Source organism: Spermophilus citellus (genome assembly GCF_964194105.1).
Source record: "Spermophilus citellus genome assembly, chromosome: 1".
Taxonomy (NCBI): Eukaryota; Metazoa; Chordata; class Mammalia; order Rodentia; family Sciuridae; genus Spermophilus; species Spermophilus citellus.
In genome coordinates, this window is record NC_138182.1 from 181,091,308 (window position 1) to 181,118,891 (window position 27,584).

The 27,584-nt window shown below is 55.1% G+C and overlaps 1 protein-coding gene and 1 long non-coding RNA gene across 3 annotated transcripts; one reads left to right on the forward strand and one right to left on the reverse strand.

Moving 5' to 3' along the window:
• The first annotated feature begins 2,104 nt into the window (after positions 1-2,104).
• Positions 2,105-14,812, forward strand: LOC308650982. Of its 2 annotated transcripts, XR_014022454.1 has the most exons (4): positions 2,105-2,582; positions 3,102-3,171; positions 3,381-3,485; positions 14,725-14,812. It is a non-coding gene; the product is annotated as an uncharacterized lncRNA (long non-coding RNA). The 2 variants fall into 2 exon arrangements; XR_014022455.1 differs by lacking the exon at positions 14,725-14,812 and having other exon boundaries at positions 3,381-3,616.
• SLC6A7 (solute carrier family 6 member 7) lies at positions 6,993-26,909 on the reverse strand. Its single transcript, XM_081297581.1, has 14 exons — positions 26,682-26,909; positions 21,575-21,758; positions 19,491-19,622; positions 19,066-19,300; positions 17,370-17,508; positions 15,888-16,022; positions 14,955-15,058; positions 14,701-14,825; positions 13,917-14,029; positions 13,703-13,834; positions 13,164-13,263; positions 12,870-12,970; positions 12,135-12,302; positions 6,993-8,945 (listed from the first exon to the last, which is right to left on the reverse strand). The coding sequence occupies exons 1-14, from the start codon at positions 26,712-26,714 to the stop codon at positions 8,736-8,738; spliced, it is 1,911 nt and encodes a 636-aa protein (XP_081153707.1). The 5' UTR covers positions 26,715-26,909; the 3' UTR covers positions 6,993-8,735.
• Positions 26,910-27,584: the final 675 nt, after the last annotated feature.

A 27,584-nucleotide genomic window follows, 5' to 3' on the forward strand; every position in this document is an offset into this window, starting at 1 on the left:
CTTGTCTCTCTCTGTCTTGGCCAAGCACCATGCTCTAAGAGGTGTTCCTTCTCTGTCCTAGATCTCTCCTGTGGAAAAAGACAAGTCCCAGTCTTTATTCTGTTGGACTGGCTTAGATGACATGCTCAAGGTTGAGCCAATTACTCAACCCCACACACACCCAGAACCAGGGATGGAATCAGTGTCTTCTCAGGTTCTTGAGGGTACCTTTAACAAGAGCAGGAGGGTGGGTATGGGTTCCCATAACAACCAAGAGGTAAAGTCTTCCTCAGCCCCCCAAGGGGTGGGGAGGGGTGTGTGTGTGGGGTGGGGGGAGGTTGTGGCCTCCAGGCCCTGGCTTTCCTTGTAGAATGAAGTTGTTTCTGAAATCCTTCCCACCCTTCTCTTCCCTTATCCAACCTCACAGACTAGCCTCAGGTCTCAGAGCACCTGGTGAGCTCTCTGGGAAAAGGTGTGAGAGGCCTTGTTACCTACAGTTTGTGGGCGGAGCCTCTGATACAGGGGCCTTGGGCTGGGGAGTTGGATGCCAGGAGAGGCCCCATTGGCTGCAGGGAGATTCTCTGGATCCAAACTGCTCGCCTGTGGCCAGGCTGAACCAGGGTGGCAACGCAGTGACTCTGTAGCTCCTTAGCCCATGATAGAGCAGCCAACCACCTTGGATACTGACATGAGATTCTTGGTGCTAAATCTCAGGCTTGTTTCAGGCAAACTAGGTGAGTTGGTCATCCTAAGCCATGCCTCACTCCCAGAGGCCTGCATTAAACAGGGCCACAGGGGTCCTCCCATGGAGCCCACAGTTCCCTTTAGACTATGCTCCAGGTACCTGGGATTCCAGAGTCTCCGCACCAGCTGCTTTCCCAGTCTCTCCTTACTGCTGAAGTGGGGGTGGCCAGGGGGAGTGTGTATGGGGAGTGTATTCCTTGCCCACATGGGAAGACCTCCGCAGCAGGAGCCAGGCCAAGGCTGAGAAGAGCAGGAGGGACCTGGGGACTTCTCTTCACACCTTGTCCTGGAGCTCACAAACTCCCAGCTCTACCTGCAAGCTGGACTCTTCCCCCTGGGCAGTGCAAAGGGCTTGAGGGCTCAGGCTGCTATTACAGACACCACCAGCAGGTGGCAGCACAGGAGCAAGTCCGACTGTCCTCTGCCTCTGTGTGGTTCTCACACTTTAGGAGGACCCGGATGACCTCAAGAGACAGACAGTCTTCAACTCTCAAAAGTACTTGGGACCCTGAGGCAGGAGAGTTGTAAGTTCGAGGCCAGCCTGGGCAAATTAGCAAGAAATAAAAAGAAATAAAAATTAAAAAATAAAAAGAGCTGGGGATATAGCTCAGTGGCACAGTGTTCCTGGATTCAGCTCAATCCCTGGTGCCATATATACACAAAGTACCAGCTCTCTTCAAAATACTCTCCTCATCTCACAGGAACGTGATGCTGTGTGGTTCACAGTGTGCTTACACAACTCCTCCTGCCAGTCACGACAGCCCTATTTTGAAGATGAAGACAAGACTCAGGCAAAAAGGATTCTTACAAGACCATGAGGCAGGACTCACCAAGCCTTCTAACTTAGAGACACAATTCTCACTTCCCCCAGGGGCCTCCCTTATCCTGGTCTGTGTTTCCTTGACTCTGGACAGCAGCAAATAGTGACTGGGCTTCTTAGAAACTCCCCTACCCTTGACCTTCTATCCCTGACCAGAGACTCCCTCATCTCTTGGTTGTCTACTCCTGAAGTCCACACTGCAGGTCCCTCGGGGGGGCTTCCATGACACCCTCTATCCTCTCTCTTCTGTCCTCTCAATCTTCAGCACAGCTGTCTACGATGGTCACTATCATCATTCTCTCCATTCCATGACTGAGGAGACCGCTGTCACAGGGTGAGGAAGCTGCTCAAGATGGTCCCGGGCATATGGGAGGGAAGGGGGATTTGGACTCTGAGCCACAATTAACACCTGCTTCCCTGAGGTATGCTGGAGCCAAGTTGGGCTCTGGGAAAGGATCAGGAATGAGCCAGATGTCTCCCAGGAATCCCTGAGGCCATCTCAGACAGTGAAAGCCATGCACAGAACAAGAATTCAGGGCAGGCCGGGATGGGGGCTGGACCTAGAGGTGCAAACCCTGGGGGTGCCTTGAGGAAGGAGGAGAGATGGTGTCTGAAGCCTGGAGGCTTTTCGGAGGTGCTCACGGGGTGAGATATGAGTGAAGCATGGAGGCCAGAGCAAAGGTCAAGGGCCCAGAAATGGAGTGGGAAGGATGAAAACATATTAGGAGGAGCCAGAAGTATCAGGCTGAAAGAGAGCCCCCAAAGCACCATGATGTGGTTGTCCTTATCTAAGACATAGTGAGTCCCCGGCAATGTAAATGGCCTTTCTCACACCTGGATTTTAGTAACTCTTTCAGGAAACACCTTCCGGAAGGTGCTGGGAGTGTCTATATGGGCACCCGGGGACAGGTGGAGCAGGTCCAGTCCTATGGAATATCCCCCTCTCCTCGTCCTGCCTTCCCCAGGCCAACCCCAGCCTCCCTCTGCACCTGGGCCTGCCAAGTTCTCAGAGTCTACCTCCCGAAGGCAGCCTGGCCAGGTGGGCTATCCCTTCCCATCAAGCCAAAAGGGGTCACGTGACCTTAGATGAGTTATATCCCCTCTCTGGGTTTCAGTTCCTCATTATAACAATTCCTTTGAAACTGTGGTCCTTAAATATGGGAATGGGTCTGGCAGCGGCAGATTTTTCCTGGGAATTTGCTAAAAATAAAGAAGTTTCAGACCCCATCCTCAGAGATGAGAATACATTAAGCTGGGCAGGAGTCCAGGCAGCCGTCGGTTCAGTAAGCCCCAGGTTAGGGAGTCCTGCCTAGAGCATCGCTGTCCCGGTTCCCACAGTCACACAGGGAGCCAACCTCAGGCTCCCCACTTTCCCATCCTCTCCCCTGACTCAGCTAGATCAATATTGACCATCAGCCCCTCCCCTGCCTCTAAACTCCTGCCAACCCAAGCCCAGAAGCTCTCTGAGACCCTGACCACGGTCAGTAAAGTTAAGGTCAAAGCAAAGCTTAGGGTTCAGATGGTTTTCCTTTTTTTAATATTTATTTTTAAATTATAGGTGGACACAATATCCTTATTTTATATTTATGTGGTGCTGAGGATCGAACCCAGAGCCTCACGCATGCTAGGTGAGCACTGCTACCTCTGAGCCACAATCCCAGCCCATCAGATGGTTTTCTTACTGTGCCCACTCCTATCTTGCGCTCCCCACCTCTCCGCCATCCCCACCCTGGTTCCTACTGGTTTGGCTTGGGCAGACCAGCTCACCAGGGAGACCACCAGAGCTCCTAATTTTTAAGCTTGTCCTGCCGGAGAAATTGAACTTCTTTCCCACCAGGTGGAGCCAATTCCAAATCCATCTCTGAAGAAGGAGGCGTTGCTCCCCTCCCCAGGTCTCAAGACGTGGTCCTTCCAGAAGGCTGAAGGGGCGGGTAGAGGCCAAGTAAGTGTCCATTTTGCTCACCTCTCTCCCCAAGCCATCAGTGGAGCCCACTGTTCCTGTTCAACCCGTTAGTTATATAAAAGGAGACACTGAAGCCCAGCTACAAGGAGGCTTGCCACAGTGCTGACAAACCCTGGGCCTTGCTTGTCGGCTCACTGGATCCAGGAACACCCATCCCTGACCTCCTTCTCCCTGGGCTGGTTGGAGGTGGGAGCTAAGCTTGTGTGTGTGTGTGTGTGTGTGTGTGTGTGTGTGTGTTTCACCTGTACAAGGAACAGCAGGCTAATGAGAACTATCCCACCAAGAGGATTTCTACCTGCTAAGCTTTGCCTTTAAGCATGTTGGTAAGCTTCTAAAATTATGTTGTGTGTCCAGTATTATCTCATTTAATCTCCTCAAGGGGATAACTATTCTCTCCACTTTACATTTGAGGATGCTGGGGTTCAGAGAGGTGAAGTAGCATATTTGGCTGGGCTGAGGAACCAGGATTTGGCTCTGACCAGCGGATGTCCAAATTCACTTTGGCTCCAGTTCCCGACCACTCCTTGGGGGTTGCAGCTCACAGATGCTGTGGACATTAGCGGGAAAAGGCTTTTTTCTCCCAAACAAGAAGTGATCCAGGATGGGGGTGCTGGAGGAGGCCAGAGGGGGCCGGCTGCTGCTCTGTCCTGTGGGAGGTGGCCAGGGCAGCAGGAAGTCAGGCGGAGATGAGCTGGGGGGGGATGTTGGCTAAGGATCCTTGGCGGGCAGGCAGTTCTGGACGCTCTTCTAGGGCAGGACCAGCGTCAGCGAGGCCTCAGTCCCCAGAGGGAGTGGCCTGGAGCTAAAGGAGCCAAACTTTCCATGAGCCACCAGCAAAAAATGAGTCTGGAAAGAATGGCCACCGCAGACCCTGAGGCTGCACAACCCGGGACACATGAGATTCAGAGGGGACTGCAACTGTCTTAACTCTTTGCTGGTTGCCCCCAGAGCCACCAGAGAACTGTGCTTGATTTGCCACTTCCTCGTGCAGAGGTGTGAGTGACAAGGGAAGTCCAGTCTCTGTTCTGGAAGAGTTGGTGGTGGGGCAGAGACCATGGACACAAATGGGTTCCTTCAATTAATAGATGTGTGTCTTATGCCACCAAGACCCAGGCCAGTGCAGAGGCCCAGAACATTATCCCACCCCCTTATGAGATTGCTACCGAGGAGGAAAAGGAAAACTTTGAAGAAACTACAGTTTAGACAAGTGAAGTGACCCCCCCGCCTGGATTGCATGGCTCAGGAGGGAGGAGCTGGGAGTGGGCCTAGGTCTGTGGCTGGACCATCTGAGCCCTCTGCACAATCTCCTGCTGCTACCCTGGGCTCTGAGTTCCCAGGAACGTGATAAGAGTCTTAACCACACAGAAAGAAGATGCATTGTCTCTGAAAGATGGGAGTGCCCTTTCCAGGCAAGGTTGGGCCATTGGGACTCACCAGATGTGGGGCTGAGTCAGACCCCCTGAAGATTCTAGGAGTCCACAGCTGCTTGGGAACTGAGGAAGGCTTATGGAGGAGGCGTCTTCAGGAGGTATCTAAAAGGATGGCTAGGATTCCAGTGGGTGGACGGGAAGACATGGGGACAGGGAGGAAGCAGGATCGCGTGGGTCTGCTTAGGGTATAGCAAGGACTTGAACCTGGTTAGGGTAGTGGAGGGGAGCCCAGAGGGTGGAGCCTGCAGAGGACCAAACACTAAGGTAACCAGTGTGACTCCTGGTGTCTGTTGACCCTCGCCTGACCTTGGGAATCTGGCTGTCCCTAATGGAGTGGTAAGGAGCCCCTCCCCCTCCTCTTCCCTTGTTCCCTCCATATTTGCACTCTGAGATCAGAAGCTGCAAGTGATCGCAGATAGTCGAGTCTCCTCTCATTGTTTCCTGGAACCCAAGGAAATATTTACTTGAAAAGTCTTTGAGAAAAATGCAGGGCCCCGAAGCACCCTCTGCCACACTCAGGCAAGCATGCGTGCAGCCTCCCAACTTCAGCATCCATGGACACAGACACGGATTGAGCCAAATAGATGACCACGTGGGGGTAGACAGTCCTGGCACATTCTCACGTGGGACCTCGGGCAAGTTCTGACCTCTGGGCTCCTCACCCCCACGTCTGCAGAGCAGTCAGCCTGCTGGAGAGGACTGGAGGTAGAATGGAGCCGGGCTCCTCGCCATCTTTTAAAGGAGTTGCCCACGGCTCAAATTGCGAAATTTCTTACAAAATCCCAGACTTAAAAAAACAGCCAGGAGATCTGGTAGCCGGGACCCACACTTCTTAATAGAGGCCTGCTGCCTTCCCTACTGCCTCAGAGGCCCCCCACCCGCTCCTGTGTCTCCAACACCCACTAAGGGTCAGTTGCCAGTTCTTCTCCCACTTCTACCAATAACTTTTCTTGCTTGGGCTCCCTGACTGGCTCTCTGGGCCCTTGGGATGGCCACCTGCCAGGACATTCTAGGAATTCTCCACTGGGGTCTTACCACAGACCGAGCTGACATTTTCCCAGTCAGTTCCCTCCAGGGGCAGGGCCTGGGTGGGGTCTTTTGGAGTCTATCATCAGGGAGATCTGGAATCAGTAAAGGTCCTGGATGGATGGGACCTGGATGGGTACCGCTGGGAAATGGTGAGGGTGGCAGAGGGAGTGAAGGGGCAGGAAGAGCTGTCTGAAAGCATCGGAAATAGAAAAAGCAGGACAGAATAAGGACGGGGCCAGGGAAGGCCAGTACAGGAACCTTAGGCCCTGGGCTGGGATGGCACAGAGGGGAGGGGAGGGGAGGGGAGAGGAGCTAAGGGGAGGTGGGAGGGGAAGCAGGTGGGACCTGAGTCTCCAAGACCCTCCAACCTCACGCCTGGGTAGGAGTGCCTCCACGACCAGTGCTTCCTCCTCAGACTGGGAACTATGAGCACCAGTGTCCCGACCAGGAACCTGGTGAAGGCCATTCCCCATCCTCAGCCAGTTAGCAAACTGGAGCCAGGCCTGGTAGGGCACGCTTATAATCCCAGCAGCTTGGGAGACTAAAGCAGGAGGATGGAGATTTCAAAGCCAGCCTCAACAATGGTGAGACACTATGCAACTCAGTGAGACCCTGTCTCTAAATAAAATACAAACAAACAGGGCTGGAGATGTGGCTCAGTGGTTGAGTGCCCCTGAGTTCAATCCCCAGTACCCCTCCCCCTAAAAAAATTAGCAAATGGGTCTCTTTCCCCCACCTGGAGCCCTAAACAAAGAGGGATGGGAGGGGCCTGGCCCTTTGTAAAGGGAAATTTATTAATATCCCCCAAAGCACAGCCCCTTCCTTTCCACCCCAATCAAAGCCTTGCAAACACCTGGGCCTCGCATTTGCAAGGCCTGCGGCCCTTTCATATGGCAAGGCCCTGCCTCCAGTGGGTGGGCAGACCAGGAGATTCTTCCCTGGGACCCCCTAGGCTCCTTCCAAGCCTGGTCTTCCAGATCCAGCCCTCACCTGCAGGAAGGGTAGAGGGGACGCTGCAGAGGGAAAGAAGGCAGCTGAGGAGGGTGACACCTGCGAACCCTGGTCTGTGGCTCACCCTATGTGGACCTCAGCTTGTCCATATGTGACATATGTAGTTTCTAAGGGCCCAGAGTTCATCTTCCTTCCTCAGCTCCCTGCCACTCCCACCACTGCCACAGAGAAGGGCAGAGCAAGAGTCAGAAGCCAGGAGAGCTGGGAAGGAGGCGGCTGAGCCTCAGTTTCCCCATCTGTCCAGCGGGAGCTGGAGCACCCTGTGCGGCCTGCCTCCCGCTCTCAGCAGTAAGGAGACACTGTAGGAGGATGACCTCATTTGGTATTTATTAACAATCAACCAAGAGAACACAGATGGGTGGGGAGATGCCAGGAGAGGCAGGGCACAAGGGCCCGCCATAGCCCGCCCCCCCCCCCCCCGGACACCTGCCACACCCGGGAGGGCCATGTGCTGGACACCAGCTCAGCAGGCCTGCACATCTCATTTCTCAGGGACCCACAGCTCCAGGACTGCCCTCTGCCCTCATGCCTGCCCTGGAGCAGGATGGGTGGCATCAGGACCAGATGCTCCTGTTGGGACCATCTCTGAGACCCTCAGTTGCCCTTGACATTCACAGCCAAGACCAATTTTCCAGCAGCACCTGGAGCTGGAGGCGATGGTAGGGGCTGCCAGGATGGGGCAGAGGGGAGAGAAGCCCTGGATCCTAAGACCCCTGGCTGAGACTACCTCCACAGCAGAGGCTGTTTGTCCTCCCTGGCACAGGGCACAAGGTCCACTGGGTGAAGGTATGGCCTCTCTGACAGCCTTCCTTTCCCCACCCCCACTCCAAGTCCTCATTCAGGCCACCAGCACCTCCAGCCGGCCCTCCACAGCCTCCCACTTGTACCCTGTCCCCTAACCAACCCTGAACAGGTCCAAAATGATATTCTGTATCATGCAAATCCCCTCCCACCCCCACCCGTCCCTCTCCTCTCTCCTTGCTATTCTTCGCTCTGACTCGAGCCCTCTTGGAACCTAACCCCCCCCCCCCCAGCATCTCTGGGCACTCTTGGTTTTCAACCCAGCAGGTCGGCTTTCTCCTGACCCCACCAGGTAGCTCTGGCTGAGGCCCTCCCTTCTTTTTCCTCTCTGCAAACCTCCTCCTCTTCCAGGACCCTCGGCTTCCACCCCCTCAGGGAGTCTGCCTGCACACAGGAACCCACAGGGATCTTTCTCCTCACTTAATTTATTGACCTTTAACTCCCAGAGACTTGGGAGCTTCAAGTGCCTATGGCTGCCCTGAACCCCAGGTTCAAGTTCAGGTGTGTGAAAGTGTGGAAGGACAGCTTCTGGAGCAAAGGAGGATCTGGGCCCTGAACAAAATGGGAATGTGGTGCCCACTGCCCCAAAAGAAAGGGAGCAACCAGTTCAGAGGCTGGGGGCCAAGTCCTCTCAGCCATTTGACCTTGGGCCAGGCCCCACCCTTCTTGGCCTCACATGTCCATCTGCAAAGTGAAGGCTGAACTGTCTTCTTCTCACTTTGAAGGGTGTGTGTGTGTGTGTGTGTGTGTGTGTGTGTGTGTGTGTAGGGGGCTGGCCAGAGGGTTCAGGCAAGGCAGAGGTCACAGGAGAGACTTCAACTTGTCTTGGGGACACCAGCATCTCTGTAGCAATCTCCCGTAGCCTGTCAGAATCCCGGCAGTCACGGCTGCCTCTTGCAGCCCCCACAGAGGGCCTGTGTGGCCCCAGACAGGGCCTCCCGTCTGCCTGCCTTCTGTCTCACATCATGGACTCCTCCTCCTCGGCAATCTCTCGGTCCACCTCAATGGCCGTGTTCTCGAAGCTGGTGATGCCCCCGTACTTGCGCATGTGCACCATCAGTGGTTTGGGTGACTGGCTCCCAGCCAGCGTGGCCACGTACATGCCTGTCCGGTTCTCCTCCAGCGACGGGCCCCAGTCCATGGCTGGCCGGCTGGCCTGCTGGAGCCTCTGTGACAGAGCAGAGACAGCCGTGGAGACACCAGCAGATGCTGAGTGCTTTCTGCGGCCAGGCAGCCAGCAAAGGCCTGACCAGTCACCTGGTTGAGTCCTTGCAACAACCTCAGGTGGAGGGGGCGCTCTACTACTTCCCCAAAGGAGTGATTCCATGTCTGAATGAGAACCCTGCTCTGCCGCTTATAAGCTGGGTAGCCTGCAGGTTCGGTCTGTAGCTTGGGAGTCAGGAGCTCTCACAGGGTCATTGTGAGGGCTTTGAGATGACGCATTTGGCAGAGTGCTGGGGACAGGGCAAGGCTATGCAGAATTTGGCTGCTATGATCACGGGGCAGGGTCCTCTCCTGAGCATCCCAAGGTGGATCCAGGAGAGGTCCCCTCCGGGTCCCTTCCTTTAAATGCTGAATCCAATGGAACTGGAGGTTTTAGGAAAAAGCCATGAGACAGAAGAAACAAGGTGGGGGTGACAGCTGGCCCTCGGGCCTCTCTCCGCCCTGACTCTGTTCCTTCTCCGAGCCCCTGCTTCCACGGGAGGAGGGTGCTGCTGAGGTGATGACTAAGCCTAGACATTCCAGAGTTCCTCCTTCCTGGACCACGTTCCCAGAGCCCTCTGCCTGCCCTGCCGGGGAGGAAAGCCCCACTCCCTCAGGGAAAGGGAGGCCGCTGACCGTAAGGGAAGCCACAGGCTGCAGGTCCTGGGGGAGATACTGTGTGTAATGCCCTTGGCCCAGGGCCTTGCACACTTGACTTTCCCAGCACAGTGACGCTTACTGAGAGGCAGGAACCCTGCTGCTCAGAAACCTGCAATGGCTTCTCCTCTCACTTTGAATGACAGCCAAAGTATTTACCATGGGGTCCATCTCCTGTCCCATGAACCTTCCTGACCTTGGTGCCTGCCACTTTCCCTCCACTCCCTCTACTCCAGTGGCACCCACCTTCTCACATTTTCTAGGGCTTTACCCCCATCACCCTAGAATGCTCTCCCCCTAAACACCCACATGGATCACTGTGTCCATTTCCCCAGTTCTCTCTGAACACCCTGGCTATTCCTGAAACTCTGGTTTCTGTTTTTTGTTTTGTGCTTGTTTTAAGTATAGCACTTACTACTACAGGGTGTGTTTACTGCCTGCCTCGTCTCCCACCTTAGAACACAGGCACCTTGAGAGCAGGGATTTACATATATTCCCAGCTGAACTCCAGTGCCCAGACCAAGTTCCTCCAGCTTAATGCTACTGACATTTTGGTCTGGAGAATTCCAGGGCTATGGTGGGGCTGCCCTGTGCCTGGAAGGGTGTTTAGCAGCATCACTGGTGTCTGCCCGCTTGATGACAGTAGCATGTCCCCCTCATCCCCTCCATCTCAACTGACAATGTCTTCAGATGTTGCCAAGTGCCCTCTGAGGACAAATCACCCTCTGTGGGAACTCCTGGTCTATCATTGAGCATTTGGCATATTCCAGCTAAGAGTTAGCTTATTTAATCTTTACAGTATCCCCATGAGAGGGGGTACTTACCCTTCACCCACATAGATGTCGTCTGAAAGTTAATGCTCAGAGAGGTCAGTTAAGTTGCCTGGATTTGAACCCAGGCAGTCAGATGCCATCCTACGTGTTTTGAATATTCTGCTTTTCTGCCCCCATAATGCTGACTACCATAAGCTCACAGAATAGCTATTGCTGTCCTTATTTAAAGCTGGAGAAACTGAGGTTCAGAGAAGTGCAGTAACTTGCTTAGGATCATTCTTGCTGTGGGCAAATGGCAGAATCAGGATTCTGATCCTAAGGAGTCCATGCTGGAGCCCTGGTCTCTGAAGGCAGCACTCTTGAGCTGGGCAGCGGCTCCTCTGCAGTGCTGACCGTCCCTCCCAGGGAGCCCCAGCAGGACGCATGCTCCACTGGGTTTGTGGGCAGCTTCTGTAGCAGGGAGGGCGGGAGGTGGTGGCTGCAGGGATCCCAGTGTTGCCAGGGGCCCATCAGCAGGGTTAAGGACCCTGGGCTTCCTGGGAGCTGAAGCCGGCACCAGAGCAGCCTCCCTGTGCAGACTCCCTGCAGACCACCCCTTTAGTAGCAAGGTGGTGGGGAGAAGGTCCTAAGGTTCAGAGAAGGGAAGGATCTGCTCATGTCACACAGCAATTGGAGGCAGAGCCTCTATGGTCTGAGGTGTGCAGCCACAACCTGTCTGCTGCTGAGGGGTGGAGGGCATGCACCTTCCTCCAGGTAGAGATATGGAGGTGAGCTGAGGGCAGCGGAAGGTCAGTGCAATAGGGTGGCAGGGGGCAGTCTTGTGCTGGTAAACTGGCCCCAGGGAGAGGGAAGGTGGAGGGGGAGAGGGAGGGAATGGAAGGCCTACTTTGTAGCTGATTCTCTACCACTATGGAATCCTAGCTATTAATGGTTTAATAACAGGTACATACATCCCTGAATATTTAACCATTAGCTCTCATGGGACAGGACCAGCTGGCTCTATTGCTCTATTGCTATAGGACAAGGTTAGGGAGGGGATAGGATGGGTGTAGGGAGGGTGGTCTCCAGGCTCTGTCTGGTCTCAGGCTCCCTCCAAGCTTAATTCATGATGTCAGCCTCTGACCACCAGAGACTCTGAACTCACAGCCTCACAAGTGAAGAGCTCAGTGCATAGATGGTGCCCTGATGCTCAGAGTGGGGCAGGATCTGCTATGGTCAAACAGCTCACCTGCTGGCCCATAGCAGGTCACGATTTCCCTCTTTCAAGGCCAGTTGACCCCTGTGCCCAACAGCTTGTACTCTCTGTTTTCTAGGTCTCTCCACAAAGCCCTGTCCATAGTCCTCACACTATCATTCTATCCCTGGCCACCTATGAGATACAGCAGGACTCTTGGGCACAGGAGAAGGTGACAGCCCACCCTCTGGAGTCTCTCAGTTGTCTTTTGACTGAATTCCACATAAAAACTTGGGCTGGCCACCTGAATTTAAGCCCCATTCTCTGTTCCACTCATGGGGGGACCTTGGACTAGGACTGGCCCAGTTCCGTCCTCCAAGGCCCCTCTTGTTGTGAGGAGCCACAGAGCAGAACTTGAGCCCGTGAATCTGCCCAGTTCATGTGGGTCCCTGGATACGGTGTGGAGGCCAGTGTTTTCTGTTCTAGTGGAAGGCCCAGGGCAGGGCACAGGTCAGAAAGGCTGAAGGTGGACAGGGTGGTGCAGACTCACCTCCCAGAGAGAGCCCTCCTCTCGAAGCACAGCCACTAGCATGCCAGCTGGGATCATGAGGCAGGACAGCAGGCCCATGAGGATGCCCAGCAGCTCGGCCCAGGCGGGGAAGCGGTAGCTGCCATACTCTGAGGGCTGGTACTTGACGATGCTATACACCAGCAGGGCCTGCAGGGTGGGTGACCTCCAGCATCACAGGGGCCTCAGGTGGGCCCCAGGGCTTGTGATGACCCAGTCTGAGCTACCTTAAAGCCTGAAATAGGCCAGCCCAGGACCATCCTAAGACCTGAGAGAGCTTAGCCCAAAGCCATGCAGTTTCCTAAGTTATACCAGATCCTAAGATGGTCCATCTCTGAAGCCTTTGCAAGGTTGGGGCTAGCCCAGCTCCAAGCTGACCAACACTAAGGCCTGGGACTGCCCAGTTCTGAAGCACAAGAAAGCAAGACCAAGAAAAGACCAAGAAAGCACAGTGCCAAGGCCCCAGCCCTAAGGCTGGGGGGCCTGGGAAAGTCCCACCCATTTTGCCAAAGAACTGTTGAGCTCAGCTGAGCTGAGCTATGAAAGCTGGGGGCCTTGCAGGGGAGCAAGGTCAGGATCTCATGCCCACCCTGCAGCCCTGCCATAGGCTCCACTCTGGGCCAGGGTGGCCCTACCAGACTGAGTTCACAGAGGGGACCCACGTGCTCAGCCTGGGGGCCCCAGGCACCAACCCACCCCCCACCCACCCGTGGTTACCAGGAGTGTGGCTGGGGACAGGAACAGCCAACAGGCCCTGAAGTAGAGGCCCGGCTTGAAGCCCAGCATCATGTGGATGTCTCGGCAGAACCTCTGGATGCCTGCATGTGGGGGGGAGGGGAGGAGGAGGAATGGCCCTACCCGTAGCCCGAAACTGCTAGAGCCCCTCCTCCACCCTAAAACCCCACCAGAAGTCGTGGCCTTTGGGGCCAGGGACCCAGGCAATAGGGGCCCCAGGTAGACTCCATTCTCCCACCTCAGGGAGCCTGGACTCTGCCTCCCCTGCCTTCTCACCATACACCCGAGTGACGGCGAGGCACGTGGTGATCACGACCACCATCAGTCCAAAGCTGGCACTGTAGTCATCCAGGAGGACCAGCCAGTACATGCCTCCCTGGAACACAAGGCACAGCTCCAGGGTCCCCACCAGCCCAGCCTCGCTCTCCGCTGCAGCCGCCTGTCCTGGCAGGGGTGAGCAAGAGGCTGCCGGGGGGAGCCCGGTGACGCCGTGTGACGGCGTCTACCTGCCCAGCCCTGTACCAACAGCACCTCAGGGAGCCTCCCTGCTCTGTAGAACCCCCCTTTTACCAGTTAGGAGAAACAGGCTGAGGGAAGTGAAGTCAACTGAGGTCACTCCAGCAGGAGTGAAGCGTGACCCAGGCCTTTCAGACTAGGACTCTCCATCACCAGGCCAAGCGACCTCCCTGGGGAGACCGGGCCTGGGAGGGACAGCTTCCTTCAAAAGGGGGATTCGTAGGTGGCTCAGTGACCACTCCTCCAGGCCACAGGTACCAGAGCCCAGCTCCCGCCATCCTCCCTGCCGTCCGACTCACGTCGGTGGTGAGGATCAGCCCCATCAGGTACATGGCCACACAGATGAGGCCCGAGAACACAGCTTTCTTGGGCCGCAGGTAGTACGGGAACTCGTCCGTCACAGCTGTCACGATGGTCTCCAGAAAGGCGAACTGGACGGTGGGGGCGGCAGGCTGGGGTCAGGGTTCTGCCTCCCCCATCCACACCCCAGCCCAGCCCAGGCACCAGGCTCACCTGGCTGTCCAAGCCGAGGGTCAGAAGCATGAAGAAGAAGAGGAAGGACCAGAAGGGGGACAGGGGCAGCATGGTCATGGCCTGTGGGTAGACCACAAAGGCCAGGCCGGGGCCTGGGCCAAGGGCACACGGGGTCAGCAGTTTGGGGCATGCCATGGCCCCCACATTCACACTCAAATACACACGATCACACACACACATTTGGGCATGCTCATTTAGCTCAACTCAGAGACATACACTGAATGCACGCTTCCAACGCTGTCTTAACTCCTAGGACACGTTGTAGGTGCTCAATAATAACCTGACAGAATGAGGGTCTTGATAATGAGTGGATGGACAATCCCGGGATCCAAACATAAAATCTCATTAAAACATACAGTTAGTTTGTACCAAGAATCTCACTAACACACACTTTCACATCCACCAGCACCACACACTGATCCACAAGATCATCCTCACCCTGATTCACTTACACACAGACATCTCACCCAGGAAGTGACTCATCTGGACAAACAAGGCAGGAAAGATAAGACAATCTCTTACGAAACTCATTTATCTCCTGACACAGATTAATGTACACTCATTTGCACACCTATGCCTTTGCACTTGGACACCCAGAGACCAAGACATGTTTATTTGCATGCATATTTGTACACACGTGTACACACACACACACTCACACAGCATACCCATCCACAACCTCTCTGGTCACACGTATGCTCCCTAGCCCAGCCCCAGCTGTGGCCGACACGTGCATTCACACTACACCTGGCAGCCTGCCCACCTGCTTTGGCTACTTGGTCCACAGGCACACCCAGTTCCTGAGACATGTAGCCCAGCACAGAGAAGATGGCGAAGCCAGCCAGGATGCTGGTGATGGCATTGCCCAGAGTGACGATGAAGGTGTCTCTGCCAGGAGAAGTCCGGGCACAGGCCAGGGTGAGCCGCGGCCACACCCTCTACCCCTGAGGCCCTCCCTGGCCCGCCACTCTCCTTCCTGCTTTGGCCACAGGCTGCGGAGAAACTGCAGGCACTGACCTATAGATGTTCTGGTGAAATGTGTTGTAGGAGGCAAAGGTGAGGAGACCCCCAAAGCCCACACCCAGGGAGTAGAATATCTGAAGAGCAGCTTCGATCCACACCTGTGCGGGCGAAGGACAGAGGTGAAGGGCAGAGAGAAGGGGCTGGTTTACAGTGGTGTGCAGAGGCCCAGGAAGAGAAGCAAGGGACAAGGCTGGGCTGGGGGACAGGCATGGGGAAGAGCCAGCCCCATGACACGGGCCAGGAAAGACCCTGCTCCAACTTCCACTGTGGGGTGTGCGGGGCTCCTTTCCCCTCTCGGGGCCTCAGTTTCCCACCTAGCATATAGCTCACCTCTAAGCTTGGTTCAGTTGTAAAGGAAGGAGCACCTAACATAGTTTGCAGTGGATTCATCTGACAATAAGCCCAGGTAACCCTCGACTTCCTGCCTAGAGTTAGAGGGACCTGGACTGAGTCCCAGCTTCCCCAATTAGTAGCTGTTCAGCCCCAGGAAGCCACATCGTCACCCTGAATTGCTGATCCCAGGACAGGAAGGGCTGCACCACTGCTCCAGAGCTCAATGCCAGGGCACAGTCAGGCACTGTCATGGCCAATAAATAATAAATGTTAGCTGCCGGTACCCTGTTGTTCTTGTCAATATTCCTAATGCCTTCCTCAGGTGTGGAGTTCATCAGCTCTGGGCTGGGATTCCCACTGTCACTCTCTATCTAACTTTAAGCTTGTCACTAATTCTTGTGGACCCCAGTTTCTTCATCCATACAACGGGGAGAATAATGTCTACTTCAAAGGATTTTTTAAAGAATGATAAATGACATGAGTACATAGGAAGGGCCAGCTCCAGGGCCTGCTGCTGGGAGCTCCCCACTTGGAGGTCTCCTGTCCTCTGTTCTCCCACTCCCCTTGCTCTGCACCCCGCCCCGAGAACCTCACCTTGGAAGACAACAGGTGGTGGAACTGGGGGGTGAGATAGAACTGGATGCCCTTCCAGGCCCCAGGGAGGGTCACTCCGCGGACCAGCAGCATGAGCAGGATGAGGTAGGGGAATGTGGCCGTGAAATACACCACCTGAGAAGTGACCAGTGGGAAGCTGAAAGTGGCGGACCCCCAACCCCTCTTTATCCTGAGATCCTCATCAGAGACAATCTCCTTCCCTACCTTCAGGTGGCACAAGCTAGGAACCAGCCATTGTCCAGTGTGTGTCTCCTCCCTCCCTCCTGACACTCTCCATCTAACCATCCACTAAGTGCTGTCACCCTGCTCCCCAAGTCCACCCCAGGTCCATCTCCATTGTTGCCCCTGGTCCAGGCCGGCATCACTGGTGACACAGCTCCTCCTCCCTGTGTCCACACCTTGCCCCTGCAAACCCACTCTGTGGGGTCATCACACCCAAACTCCCCTCTGCCCTTCCTCTTCCCTCTCCCAGCCCTCCAGCCACTCCTTCCGTGAACCCTGTGTGAGAGCATCCCTCCCTGCCTTGGCCATGACCTTGAGCACCCCTCCTCTCTTTCTATATGCTTCCTGCCCTGTCTTTTTTTATTAGCTCTGTTTCTTGGGGTCAGCACCCCTCAGCACTTAGCAGAGAGACAAGTTCTAATTTACAAATGACCGAGTGAGCAGCAGAAGGTTACCAAGTCCTTCGAAAATGGCTTCCTTGCCCCTCCATTCCCTACAGTGGACATCTGTGGCTTTGTCCCCCCAGCATCTAGTTTGTCCTCTTCAGGTAACGGTACCCCAACTTTCACTATTGGGGTGGACTGCATCCTCAGCACAGGCACCTCACTCTCCCAGCCACAGAGATCTGCTCAGGGACTGGGACACAGCCCAGCCTACCCAGCAAGACTAAATTCTACAAGACACTGAGGGAAAGGTGAAACGTTCACCCAGAAGGTCAAGTCTAAGTCTAGAGCTGCTGGGGCAACCTCGGGAAGACCAAAGCCTGAAGCCTAAAGGAAGACCACACAGGGCAATGCATTGCTGGGAGACCAGAAAAGCCAACTACTGATGACATTCATCAAACCCCTGGACCCAACTGTGCCTGAAGCACACCCTCTGGACTCCAACTGAGTGTAACATCTGGGGTCAGGTCACTGGCATCTCCAAGAGCCCTGATTCATATACCCACCCTCTGAGCACTCAACAAACTTGCTGGGCCCCTCTCCAAAGTGCCAAACCCAGGGTAAGAATGTCAACTTGAAAACCCTGTGGATGCTGCCCTCAGCAGGCTTCTGGTCTGGTAGAGTGGCCTTCCCCTGATCCCCCTCACTTCCACATCTGTCCTCAGCAGTGTCCCCAGCTCAACACCTACCCCTCCCCTCTTCCCAGTGAAGCCTGTCCTTTCCCCAGCCTCAGGCCAGGCCCTGATTCCTCCAGAGTCCCTGCTCTGCCCCAGATTTCTGGTCTCCCGGGCTTCACCTTGCCCGAGGACTTCACACCCTTGAGAATACAGAGGAAGACGATGACCCAGGCCAGCAGCAGGCAGAGGCAGAGGTTCCAGCGGATCTCCCCAGGACTTCCGATGCCCTGGCTGCCCTGGATGTGCAGGACATAGCGGCTGTGGAGATAAAGAGCGTCCTCTGTCATCCTGCCACACTCTACAAGCATGGGGCAAAGCTGTGTCCACCGTGCGAGGCCCCGTGCCTCTCCTCCCAGCCCCCTATCCTTTCCTGACCAGCCTGTCCCAGGAGGCTGGCCTCTGCTGGCCCCACATCAGGCTCCCTTCCTCTTCCACTTCCACTTGGGTTTGGCTGAGGGGAGGTGACAGCAGGAGGCTGATGGTGGAGAGGTGAGGGTGTGGACATTTGCACACACACATGCATACACACTTACACATACACATGTGCCATCCAAGAGTCCAGCTGGGCCTATGTCCCTCTGAGCCATGGTTCTTGCTGGGCAGCCCTCATCCAAGGCTCCTATTTCCCTTGATTCTCTCCCCTCGCCCTAGTTCAGGGCAGGTAGGTGCTCACCTGTTCCAGGTGCCCCATGTTTCCTTGTAGATTCCCTGACCCTCTGTGGAGCCTTTTTACTAAACCCCCTTCAGTGCCATCTGCCTCCTGCCCCCACCCATCTGATACAGTGGGCCTTGGCATTGCCATGGAGACCCCTGGCAGCTGCCAGAGACACATCAAGTTCTTTGGCTTGTCCTTTCCTACGGGTCAGACATGCTCTTCAGCAGGCACAGAACTTTGGGAGGCCTCAAAATGGAACAGTGAGATGGACCATGTTAGGGACTGACATATTTTAAGATATGAGGCCCATTTGGGAGAAATTCCTAAAAGCAGCTCCAGGCAGAGGCAGGGATAGGGGTACCTCTGGCCAGCCAATACCTAGAGATCAGGCTACTCTAGAATGTTCCATGAGATTAGGAATCAGAAGTCCTGAGTGTCAATACTGCCTCTGCCATTAATTACTGAGCAAGCCCCTGGGCCTTGCTTCCTCGGCTATAAAATGGGGCACAGGAGCAGGCTGATAAGAAGTGATGTCCTTCTGATGGCCTGGCTCCCGGGGCTCACAATGTGCCTGGCCCTGTGCTGATGGCTTTACACCATTTCCTTGTTTAAATCTCACAGCTGTCCTGCTCCATTATAGACCCGTCTCTCCTCTACGACTAATCTGACATGCTCTTTACTGTGCATGCTTTTTGCCCTTTGATGTAACAGGTGCCCAATAAATACTTAGTAAGAAATGAATGAGTACATGAGTGAATAACATCCTATTAGCACTGTCACAAAGGAGGAAACAGACTCCAGAGTGTCACTGTTACTGTCATCACCAACACCATCATTATCACCAGTGAGCTTTTACTGAGCCTTTACTATCCACCAGACTGGACTGCTTGATTTACGTGCAACGGCCTCGGAAAAACCTACTATTATTGCCTTCATTCTAAAGACAAAGCGACGGGCACCAAGCACATTGCTCCAGGTCACACAGCCGGCAGGTGAAGGGCTGGCATTAGAGGCCAGAGTCCTCCCACACTAGCACCTGGACTCTGCCTTTGAGATGACACTGAGCCCCTTGGGGGTGCTGCTGTGTCCTCACCCTCTCTTCGGCTACCCTGCCCGGTGTAGGGGGCCCCTGGGCCAGTGGCCAGGCGGGGCTGCCTGACCTCCAGTACTCCTCGCTGGGGCTGACGGTGCTGGTGAGGTTGAGGGGCAGCGCCCCGTTGCCCTCCTTGGCGCCCCGGTGCTCCAGGCAGCGGCCTGTGTTCCACCAGTTGCCGCAGTGCTCCCAGGGCAGGGTGCTGGTGAGGGAGGCGAAGAGGTAGAAGAGGACGTAGGCGATGATCATGTTGTAGTAGATGGCCACCAGGCCCACGATGAGCAGCATGGCCGCGCCCGCACCTGCGGGGCAGAGAGGGGCCGCTGGGCCGCTGGGCCTCGCCCTCTGCAGAACTCTGCAGCCAGGCCCAGTGGCCCTCTGGGAAGCTGTCACTGCCCAGGGCTTCAGGTCCCTCGACCTGGAGCTTAGCGGGTGCGATAGAGCACCCTCCCCGCCTCCAGAGGCCCAGCCCACGGACCACGGAGGCCTCACCTTTGAAGAGGGGGCTGATTTTCCAGACGGCCAGGGGTCCCAGGCTGGAGAACTGACCCAGGGAGAGCTCGAGGAAGAAGAGAGGGATGCCGCAGATGGCCAGCATGAGGAAGTAGGGCACCAGGAAGGCACCTGCAGGAAGGAAGGTGGGAGGGGCTGGGTGGGTCAGCGCCCCCCATGCCCAGCTCTAGCCACCCACCACGCCCCCGTGGTCAGACACCACCGGCTGGTGCACGCAGCACTGCTCCTGTGCACTGGGACTGTGCCCTTGCAGGGCTGTTGTCTCTTCATCCCAGGCCACTGAGAGCACCCGGTGCCCAGATCAGGGCTGACCGGAGCAGACTCTGGACAATGAACCAGGGGATGAAGGGATTTTCTATAGAATAAGTGTGAACTCCTCACGGCAGAAGTCAATGCTCTGCAGAATCTGGCCCCAGTCCTCCTGTCCCCTCTCCTCCACACCACCTCAGACACTCGTGGCTGCCACCTGTGGTTTCGTGGGCCAACATTCTTTCCCTTTTCTTCTCAGATAGGCAGCTTTCTCCTTCAGAGAACCGCCCACCACCATATGGCTCTGGAAGAGCTGCCGTCACACCAGCCAGCGCCTCTGCCCTCCCTCCCGCCCCACTGTGGGCACATTTCCCAAGCCTGGGCCATCAGAGATCTTCTCTGTAATGCTGTAGAGACTCATTCAGACAGAGCAGTTCTGGAAAGCTCTGGGGTGGCTAAACCTGGCCGAGGAGCTTCAGAGTCATTCCAGAGATGTCTCCCCCGCAGCTCCCCCAACCACAGGGAGGAAGCCTGTCTCAGGAAAAAATGAGGTCAGTACACAGAGAGAAAGAGCAGGAAACAGAAGAGTAGAGGGGCAACTGCAGACATGGGAATTCTAAGAGTTTGGGAGGCCCCTCCAGGCACACATTCCTAGACACAGAAATGTATCTTTGCTTTGTTCATCTAGTTTTATGTGAATTTTTCTCATTTTATATCAAAAAACTTTCTTTTTTTTGGTATTGGGGATTAAACCCAGGGGTGCTTAACCACTGAGCCCTATACCCAATGCTTTTTATTTTTTTTCCCCAAGACAGGGTCTTACTAAATTGCTTAGGGCCTTGCTAAGTTGCTGAGGGTGGCCTCAAACTTGTGGCTTCAGTCTCCTAAATCACTGAAATTTGGGGCATGGGTTACCAAGCCTGGCTTTAAAAGTAGGACTGGCAGAGATTGTTGGCAATACAGAGACCTAGTGGGAGCACAGTGATCCTGGAGAAAACAGTCTCGAGTTGGACTGTGGGGTCTGCTACTGTGGGACCTTGGGCAAAGAGTCTGGCCTCTCCAGCTCCCAACAGCCTCATCATTTCCATAGTGCCTACCCAGAAGGGTTTTGTTTGTTTGTTTGTTTGTTTTGTTTTGTTTTTGTGGTGCTGGAGATTGGACCCAAAGCCTTTGCATGCGAGGCAAGCACTCTACCAACGAAGCTCTATCCCCAGCCTCCACGAGGGTTGTCATCAGGGTTAAATAAGACAGGCACTTAGCCCAGGGACCTGGCAGAGGAGAATGGCGCAAACTTAGCTATTGTTAATGAGACTTAGAAGAGTAATGTGATGGAGAAGCAGGGGCAGAAAGGAATTTTTTTTGGGGGGGGTAATCTAGGAGAGACTGTGTTTGCATTCTGAGTGGAAGGAACCAGGAGAGGAAGAAATGTTGGAGATTTGAGAGGGGGAATGATTGACAGAGAAGGGCTCTGGAGGAGGAGAGGGGAGGGGGAAGAGATGGGAAGAATATCAAAAGCAGGTTGATTATTTATAGGCAGACACAGGCCTTTATCAGGAAGCCCAGGCAGCTCCCTCTGCCCATCATTCAAGGCCCAGTGGGTACTGAGCCTCAGGAAGACAGCAAAGTGAGTATCCATCCTGGGGATGGGAGGGATGAGAGAGGGGCATAGATGATGGAAAGGGACAGGGCAGAGTAAAGTCCCCCTCCCAGGCCAAGGTCTCCAGCAGTCAGTAGCTGAGACCACATTCTACCTCATTCTACCCTGAGCCTTGGCCGGTCACCCCTGATAGCCCTCCACAGCATGAGGCCCATACCTCCTCCATTGGTGTAGGCTCTATAGGGGAAGCGCCAGACGTTGCCCAGGCCCACACAGTAGCCAATGCAGGACAGCAGGAAGTCCAGCTTGCCTGTCCAGTTCCCCCGGTCTGCAGCAAAGTCCACATCCAGGTCCACATCTCCCTGATCGCTGGGGGTCATCAACAGGTCTGGGGTGATGGGCTGCCAGTAAGACCAAAGCAGAAAGCGAGAGTGAGGCCAGGCTAGAGCTGTGACCCCATGACAAGAGTGTAGACTTGAGCAGGCAGAATGGAAAGACACTCTACTATCACACAACCCAGTGCTCTGTGTGGACTCACATGGTCACATGCAGGAGGGCCTCATGGCCTGGCAGGGTGGCTTGCGACACTAAGAATACTACCTGGTCCTGTCTTAGCTAACAAAAGTCAAATCACGGGATGATCTTGGTTTTATTTTAATGTTGTTGCAGCCACCACTGGTGATGATGGTGTTGGCGGTGGAGGTGGAGGTGGAGGTGGTGATGGTGGAGGTGATGGTGGTGTTGGTGATGGTGGAGGTGGTGATGGTGACGGAGGTGGTGATGGTAGAGATAATGGTAATGGTGGTGGTGGAGGTGATGGTGGTGTTGGTGGTTGTGGAGGTGGTAATGGTGGTGGTGGAGGTGGTGGTTGTGGTAGAGATGGTGGTTATGGTGGAGGTGGTAATGGTGGTGGTGGAGGTGGTAATGGTGGTGGTGGAGGTGGTGATGGTTGTGGAGGTGGTGATGGTGGAAATGATGGTAGTGATGCTGATAGTGATGGTGGAGGTGATGCTGATGGTGGTGATGGTGATGGAGGTGGTGATGGTGGAAGTGATGGTGGTAATGCTGATAGTGATGGTGGAGGTGATGCTGATGGTGGTGATGGTGGAAGAGATGGTCTTACTAATGGTCACCAACTACTGGGCACTGCACTAAACATTTTACTCATGTCACCTGTTTTCTTTCTTAAAACAACTCTGAGTTGAGTACTCAACTAAGGGTCATTCCAAGCATGAGAAAAACTGAAGCTGAAGGTCTTTCCCTGGTTGGCTAGAGAGAGAACTAGGTCCTGAGCCCTGAGTTTCCTGGGATTAAGGGCCTTGTCTTTCCTCACTATACTAGAGTTTATTTCCTTTCTAGGCACTTGACTAAGACAGACACAGACGTGTGGAGCATGTCCAGAGGGCAGATGGCCAGATGGAAGGGTATGCGGGAAAAGAGGTTATAGGGGGACAAAGGGAAGAAGCTGGGAGCCCTGAACACCGGAAGGTGGGACTTGGTGGGACGTGGGCTCCTTAAGGGAGGGACTAGACTTATGCCCTATGGTTCAAGGGGGCTTACTGAGGACTGTGGATTTTGGCTCTTGGGAAGGAAAAAGCTACTTAAGCCCTGATCTGTCTCAGAAAGTTGCAATCTTGCTGTCACAAGAGCAGATAAGAGCAGAGGAGAACAGAGGCCAGCTGTCTCTGACATCCCCTTCCATGACTCCAAGTGGGTGGACAGGTCCACTGGGCATTCTCCCTTCTAGCTGGGCTGGGAGAGGTGGCCCGCCTCCAGCCACTTGGGATCCTGGACTCAAGTCATGCAAAGTGCCATAGCTGTAAGCACCTACAGGGAAGTCCAACAGTGCCAGGGTGACCATCTAAAATTCTAAGAGCAGTTCTCAGCCAGAGACCCAGGAATGGTCAGGAGAAAGGGCAGCCACATCTTGCCTGCCTTCGCAATGTACAGCTGTGTTGGAGGCCTATTAGTGAGCAATGTCAAGGTCTTCAGATAAGCAAAAGGAGCCCTCACCTCCTGCTGAGCCATGCTTTGGAGGAAAAGCAGAGTCAGGGGACTGTAATTCTAGTCCAAAATCTGTGCTAATACAGTGCGAGAACTTCAGAAGCCTTCTGAGCCACCGTTTCCCCTCTGGACAATGAGGGCATTAGATGGATCAGCATTTTCAGAAACATGTCCCTTGGGATGTTATAGGTATTCTGTGGAAAAAGCATTCTTGAACCAAAGAGGTTTGAGGAAAACTGGGGTTAACACAAAACAGGACATGTTTCTTTGCTACAGGAACTTTAACAAGTCAACGTGCATAATGACTCCCAAATAGGGACTAGAATGAAGTATTTCCAAATTCTATTTCAGAAAAATAGTCTCAAAAAGCAGCATGCTGGGATGTACTTGGGGAAACGTGAGTCTAGACAGTCTCAGTTCTGATGGTCCATGGCAAGATTCACCAGAGATTTTGCTGGAGCCACTTATAAAATCTGCAGGCCAGATCGGAGCCCAGCCCAGGGGCTCAGTACTTGCTATGGTCAGACCGGTTTCTTATTCTAAGATTGTCCCTGCCAAGCAGGTGGTGACAGGGGAGGCTTTATGGGTATTGGTCATGTCATCGTCGCTGGGGTCAAGATGATGCAAGGAGGACTGGGGCGTGTGGTTCAGTGGCAGACAGCTGACATAACAGGTGTGAGGCCCTGGGTTCCATTCCTAGCACCCCCCCAAAAAAAATGGTGACAGAAAAGTAGAGATGTCATGAGAGCTGCAGGACCAGGGGTGTCTGGCTGCAGTGACAGAATTGGGCCGTGCATCAGGTGGTGGCAACACTGGGATAACAGCTTGGGCTGACTCTCAGTGACAGTGGTGACCATAGTAGTAGCGATCTTGTCTGAGGCTGGGCAGTGGTGATCAGCACAGCCTAGCATGATTAAAGGGGATGGTGACCATGACAATGACAAAGCTGCTTTTAAAATATCATTCTCCAAGGGTTGCTGGACCGGGGGTTCCTTAGCTGTGATCTGGGACAGGCTGAGGTGAGGGTGGCAGTTCCCACATGCACTTGAAACCCTCCCTTTCCCTAAGGCCGTCCTCGGGCTGGGAGAGCACCAGCTTTCTAGAACCTCTCACTCCCAGTGGGCTCCTGGAGTGAGGCTGTAGCAGCCAGTAGGCAGGCCTATCACCTGAGACCCCCCTGCCCCGTTCAGGCCAGCTGACAGGAGGTCCTGGTAATGAGACTCCTCTGATCCCTCCAGAGAAGCTGCCCTTTCCATGCTCACAGAGCAGTTCCAGCTCTGTTTCCATGGAGACAGGAGTTCCAAGAGCAGGATGCTGACAGCTCGTCCCCCTCCTCCCCCAATCAGAGGGAAGCTTGTTCCTGCTCCAGAGCCAGGGGATGGGGTCCTCCAAAGCTGAGCCAATCAGGAGCCCACCTGCAGCCCCCTGCCTCACTGTGAGGTGAATCCCAGGAGGTTGGGACTGTTTGGGAGACAGAGGATAGGAACCAAAAAATGGGGCAGGGTCAGAAGCTACAAGAGTCACTTCACACTTCCACCTGTGTGGGCACTCTCAATCTTGAACCCCCCACCCCCACCCCAAGATCATGCAGAAATGCAAACCTGTGTTGTCAGACCTCCGCCCTCTCTTTGAGGGATCAGCAAATGTAGGTCCCTCTGCAGGGACTGGGAGAGGCTGGACTGCCCAAGCCATGCTGTCCTCCCTCCTTCAGGACAGAGATAGACAATAGGAATCTGAAGTCCAAGTTCATCATTGTGTAGGGGAGGAAACCGAGTTTCAGGGAAGGGAAGTGATGAGCCCAAGGTCAGATATTTAAGTTAAAAGCAGAGCAAGACTAGGACCCAGGTCCTCTGACTCCCAGTCCAGTGCTCATCTCTGAAAGATGCTGGTGCTGATTCTAGCATTTTCTTATTCCCTGCTCTCTTCTGTTCAAGACCAAAAGGGACCCTGAGAGAAGGTGGCCCCAGAACTGCCCTATTGGTTCTAGGTTTCTTAGCCTACTGCCAGGTAAGCAATAAGCCTCACCTCTCTGGGCCTCAGTTGTCTTGTCTGTAAAATGGGGATGATAAGACCTCATTTCAGGAATCATTGGATGATTGAATGAAATAAGGTTAGCTAAGCTCTCAAAAAGAACTTCACAGCACACGGCTGTTTACATAATGTGTGGCCTTGTGGCAGAGAGGGGTAGGGGCTCTTGTGGGAAGGAGAGTGGAAAAACAATAGGTACAGGTTCCAAATGACTCACGATAGGCCCCAAGAAGTCACTCAGGTTGGTCAATTAAAAAGACCCACCTACTGCTGAGGTTCTGAGTCTGGCGGTCCAGGGCAGAGCCCCTGAATGAGTGCCGAGTTGGGCAGTAGGTGTGGAGAGGAGACAGGCCCCGATGTCTCCTCCCATTCACCTTCCCTTACGCCCACAGTGCCCTATGTCCCCACCTCACACAGGGGAAGGGAGGGCTTTAGTGTCTCTGTACTGGGGAAGGCCCAGCTTAGAGAATGGAGTAGTCCAAGTCACAGGGCAAGTGGCAGCTGCAGAAATAGTAACCAGGGATTCCGACTCCTTGGCTAGGGCTGGAACTATTAATTCCAAAGCCGGAAAGCCTCCCCCAGTGCCCCTCCCCACACCCATAAAACTTGGTGGGAGGTCCATCCCCACCCAGAAAGGTGGGGAGGGGCTGAGGTCTGTGGCCTCGGTCCCCACCCCAGCTCTCACCCTCCACCCCCACTGCCCATCCTCTTGGGCCTCCGATTCCCCGCTTCCTGCCTCTGTTTCCCTTCAGCCCGACAGAGGGACAGCCTGCGGTCTCACCGGGAAACGTAAAGCTGCCAGGAAGAGGCAGGGGACAGGGAGGAGGCAGGTGGTGGCCCAAGGGCAGGAGCAGGCAGGAAAGAAGTGGGGCTGCTGGAGGCCAGCAGAGGCTGCTCCAGGGGAGTACCGAGACACCGCCAGGTTGATCCCCCACCCCGAAACCAGTCCCGCTCCGGGCTGGCTCGGCTTCTAGGGTCTTCTAGGGTCCGTTACCCTGCAATCAGCGGAGGCGGGCGCGGGGCAGGGGAGAGGCGGACGTGTGGCCCCAGCTGCCCGCTCCCCGGCGCCTCCCGGGGCTGCAGCCACCTGTTCGCGCTGCCCCGGCCCCGTGCGTCCCAGCCCCCTCCCTCACCCGCGCCAGGGCCGACCCCGCCCCTCCCTGGGGTCTGGCTCGGCGAGGCCGGCGGAGCCCTGCGCGGCCAGGCCACCTCCCACCCTATCTTGCCTCCGCGGCCGCCAGGCGGGCGGGCCCGCAGCCCCGGCTCAGGTGCGCCCGGCCCTCGCGCCCTACCTTGCGGAGGTGAGCTCCCTGGAGCTTCTTCATTTCGGAGGGCGGGTGCTGGGCTTGCGGGCTTGGCTTCTCAGGGTGCAGAGAGCGGGCGAGGCAGCGAAATCGTCCACCTGTCCGCCGGCCGCTGCGCCTTTGCCCGGCGGCTCCCGCGCACCGGCTGGGGTGGGCACCGGCACCGGCACGGGCGCAGGCGCTGCCGTCTGACGGCTGCGGGTGTGGGGCGCCCGGCCGGGCGCTGCGAACCACTTGCCTCTCTCTGCGCAGCGCCCGAAGCTGGCGAGACACCCAGATAGACCCGCTGACTGACCGACGGCGGCTGGGGGATGCGGGCGCCCCCGCACGCAGAGCTGTGAATTGGAGGGGCCCGCGCCAGTGGGGAGGGAGGGTTTCCAGAGAAACCCTCGGCTTCAGCCACCACCGTCTCCTGTGTGACCTTGAGAGAGTGACCTGCCCTCTCTGGGCCTCCCTTTCCTTCCTTGAGCAAGGAGGGAGGCAGGTGATGCGCAGGGACACTTGACAGCCCAGTCTTGGGATCCAGCATCCCCCCTATCTGCTTTGGGAACTTACTTAAGTTTTCTGCTTCTGGAAAATGGGAACAAGAATCTCACTTCCCTTATAGAAGTGGAGGAGTTCACAGACATGGGAACCAGCTAGCGCAGGGCCTGACACATCGTATGTGCTCAGTTAACATGTATTGGCTGACTGTGGGTTGTTGGCATCCACCATTAGCAGATATTTATCCAAATATCTAATCTGTCCATATTTATTGAGCATCTAAAATATGCCAGGTCCTGGCGGAGACTTATTTTCCCAGCCTAGAAAGGCAGGTGTTAGTCCTCCTATTTACAGATGAGGAAACTGAAAGAGAGAGTTAAGTCCCTACTCAAGGTTCCAGAGCTAGTG

Excerpts from the sequence above, each read along its gene's own strand:
- SLC6A7 (XM_081297581.1), bottom strand. The coding sequence starts at position 26,714 with ATGAAGAAGCTCCAGGGAGCTCACCTCCGCAAG. Across the intron at positions 15,059-15,887 it reads ACCACCTGTTGTCTTCCAAG|GTGTGGATCGAAGCTGCTCT; the intron begins GTGAGGTTCTCG and ends TCGCCCGCACAG. Across the intron at positions 12,303-12,869 it reads TGTCCCCAGCCACACTCCTG|GCCCTGCTGGTGTATAGCAT; the intron begins GTAACCACGGGT and ends CCCACCCTGCAG.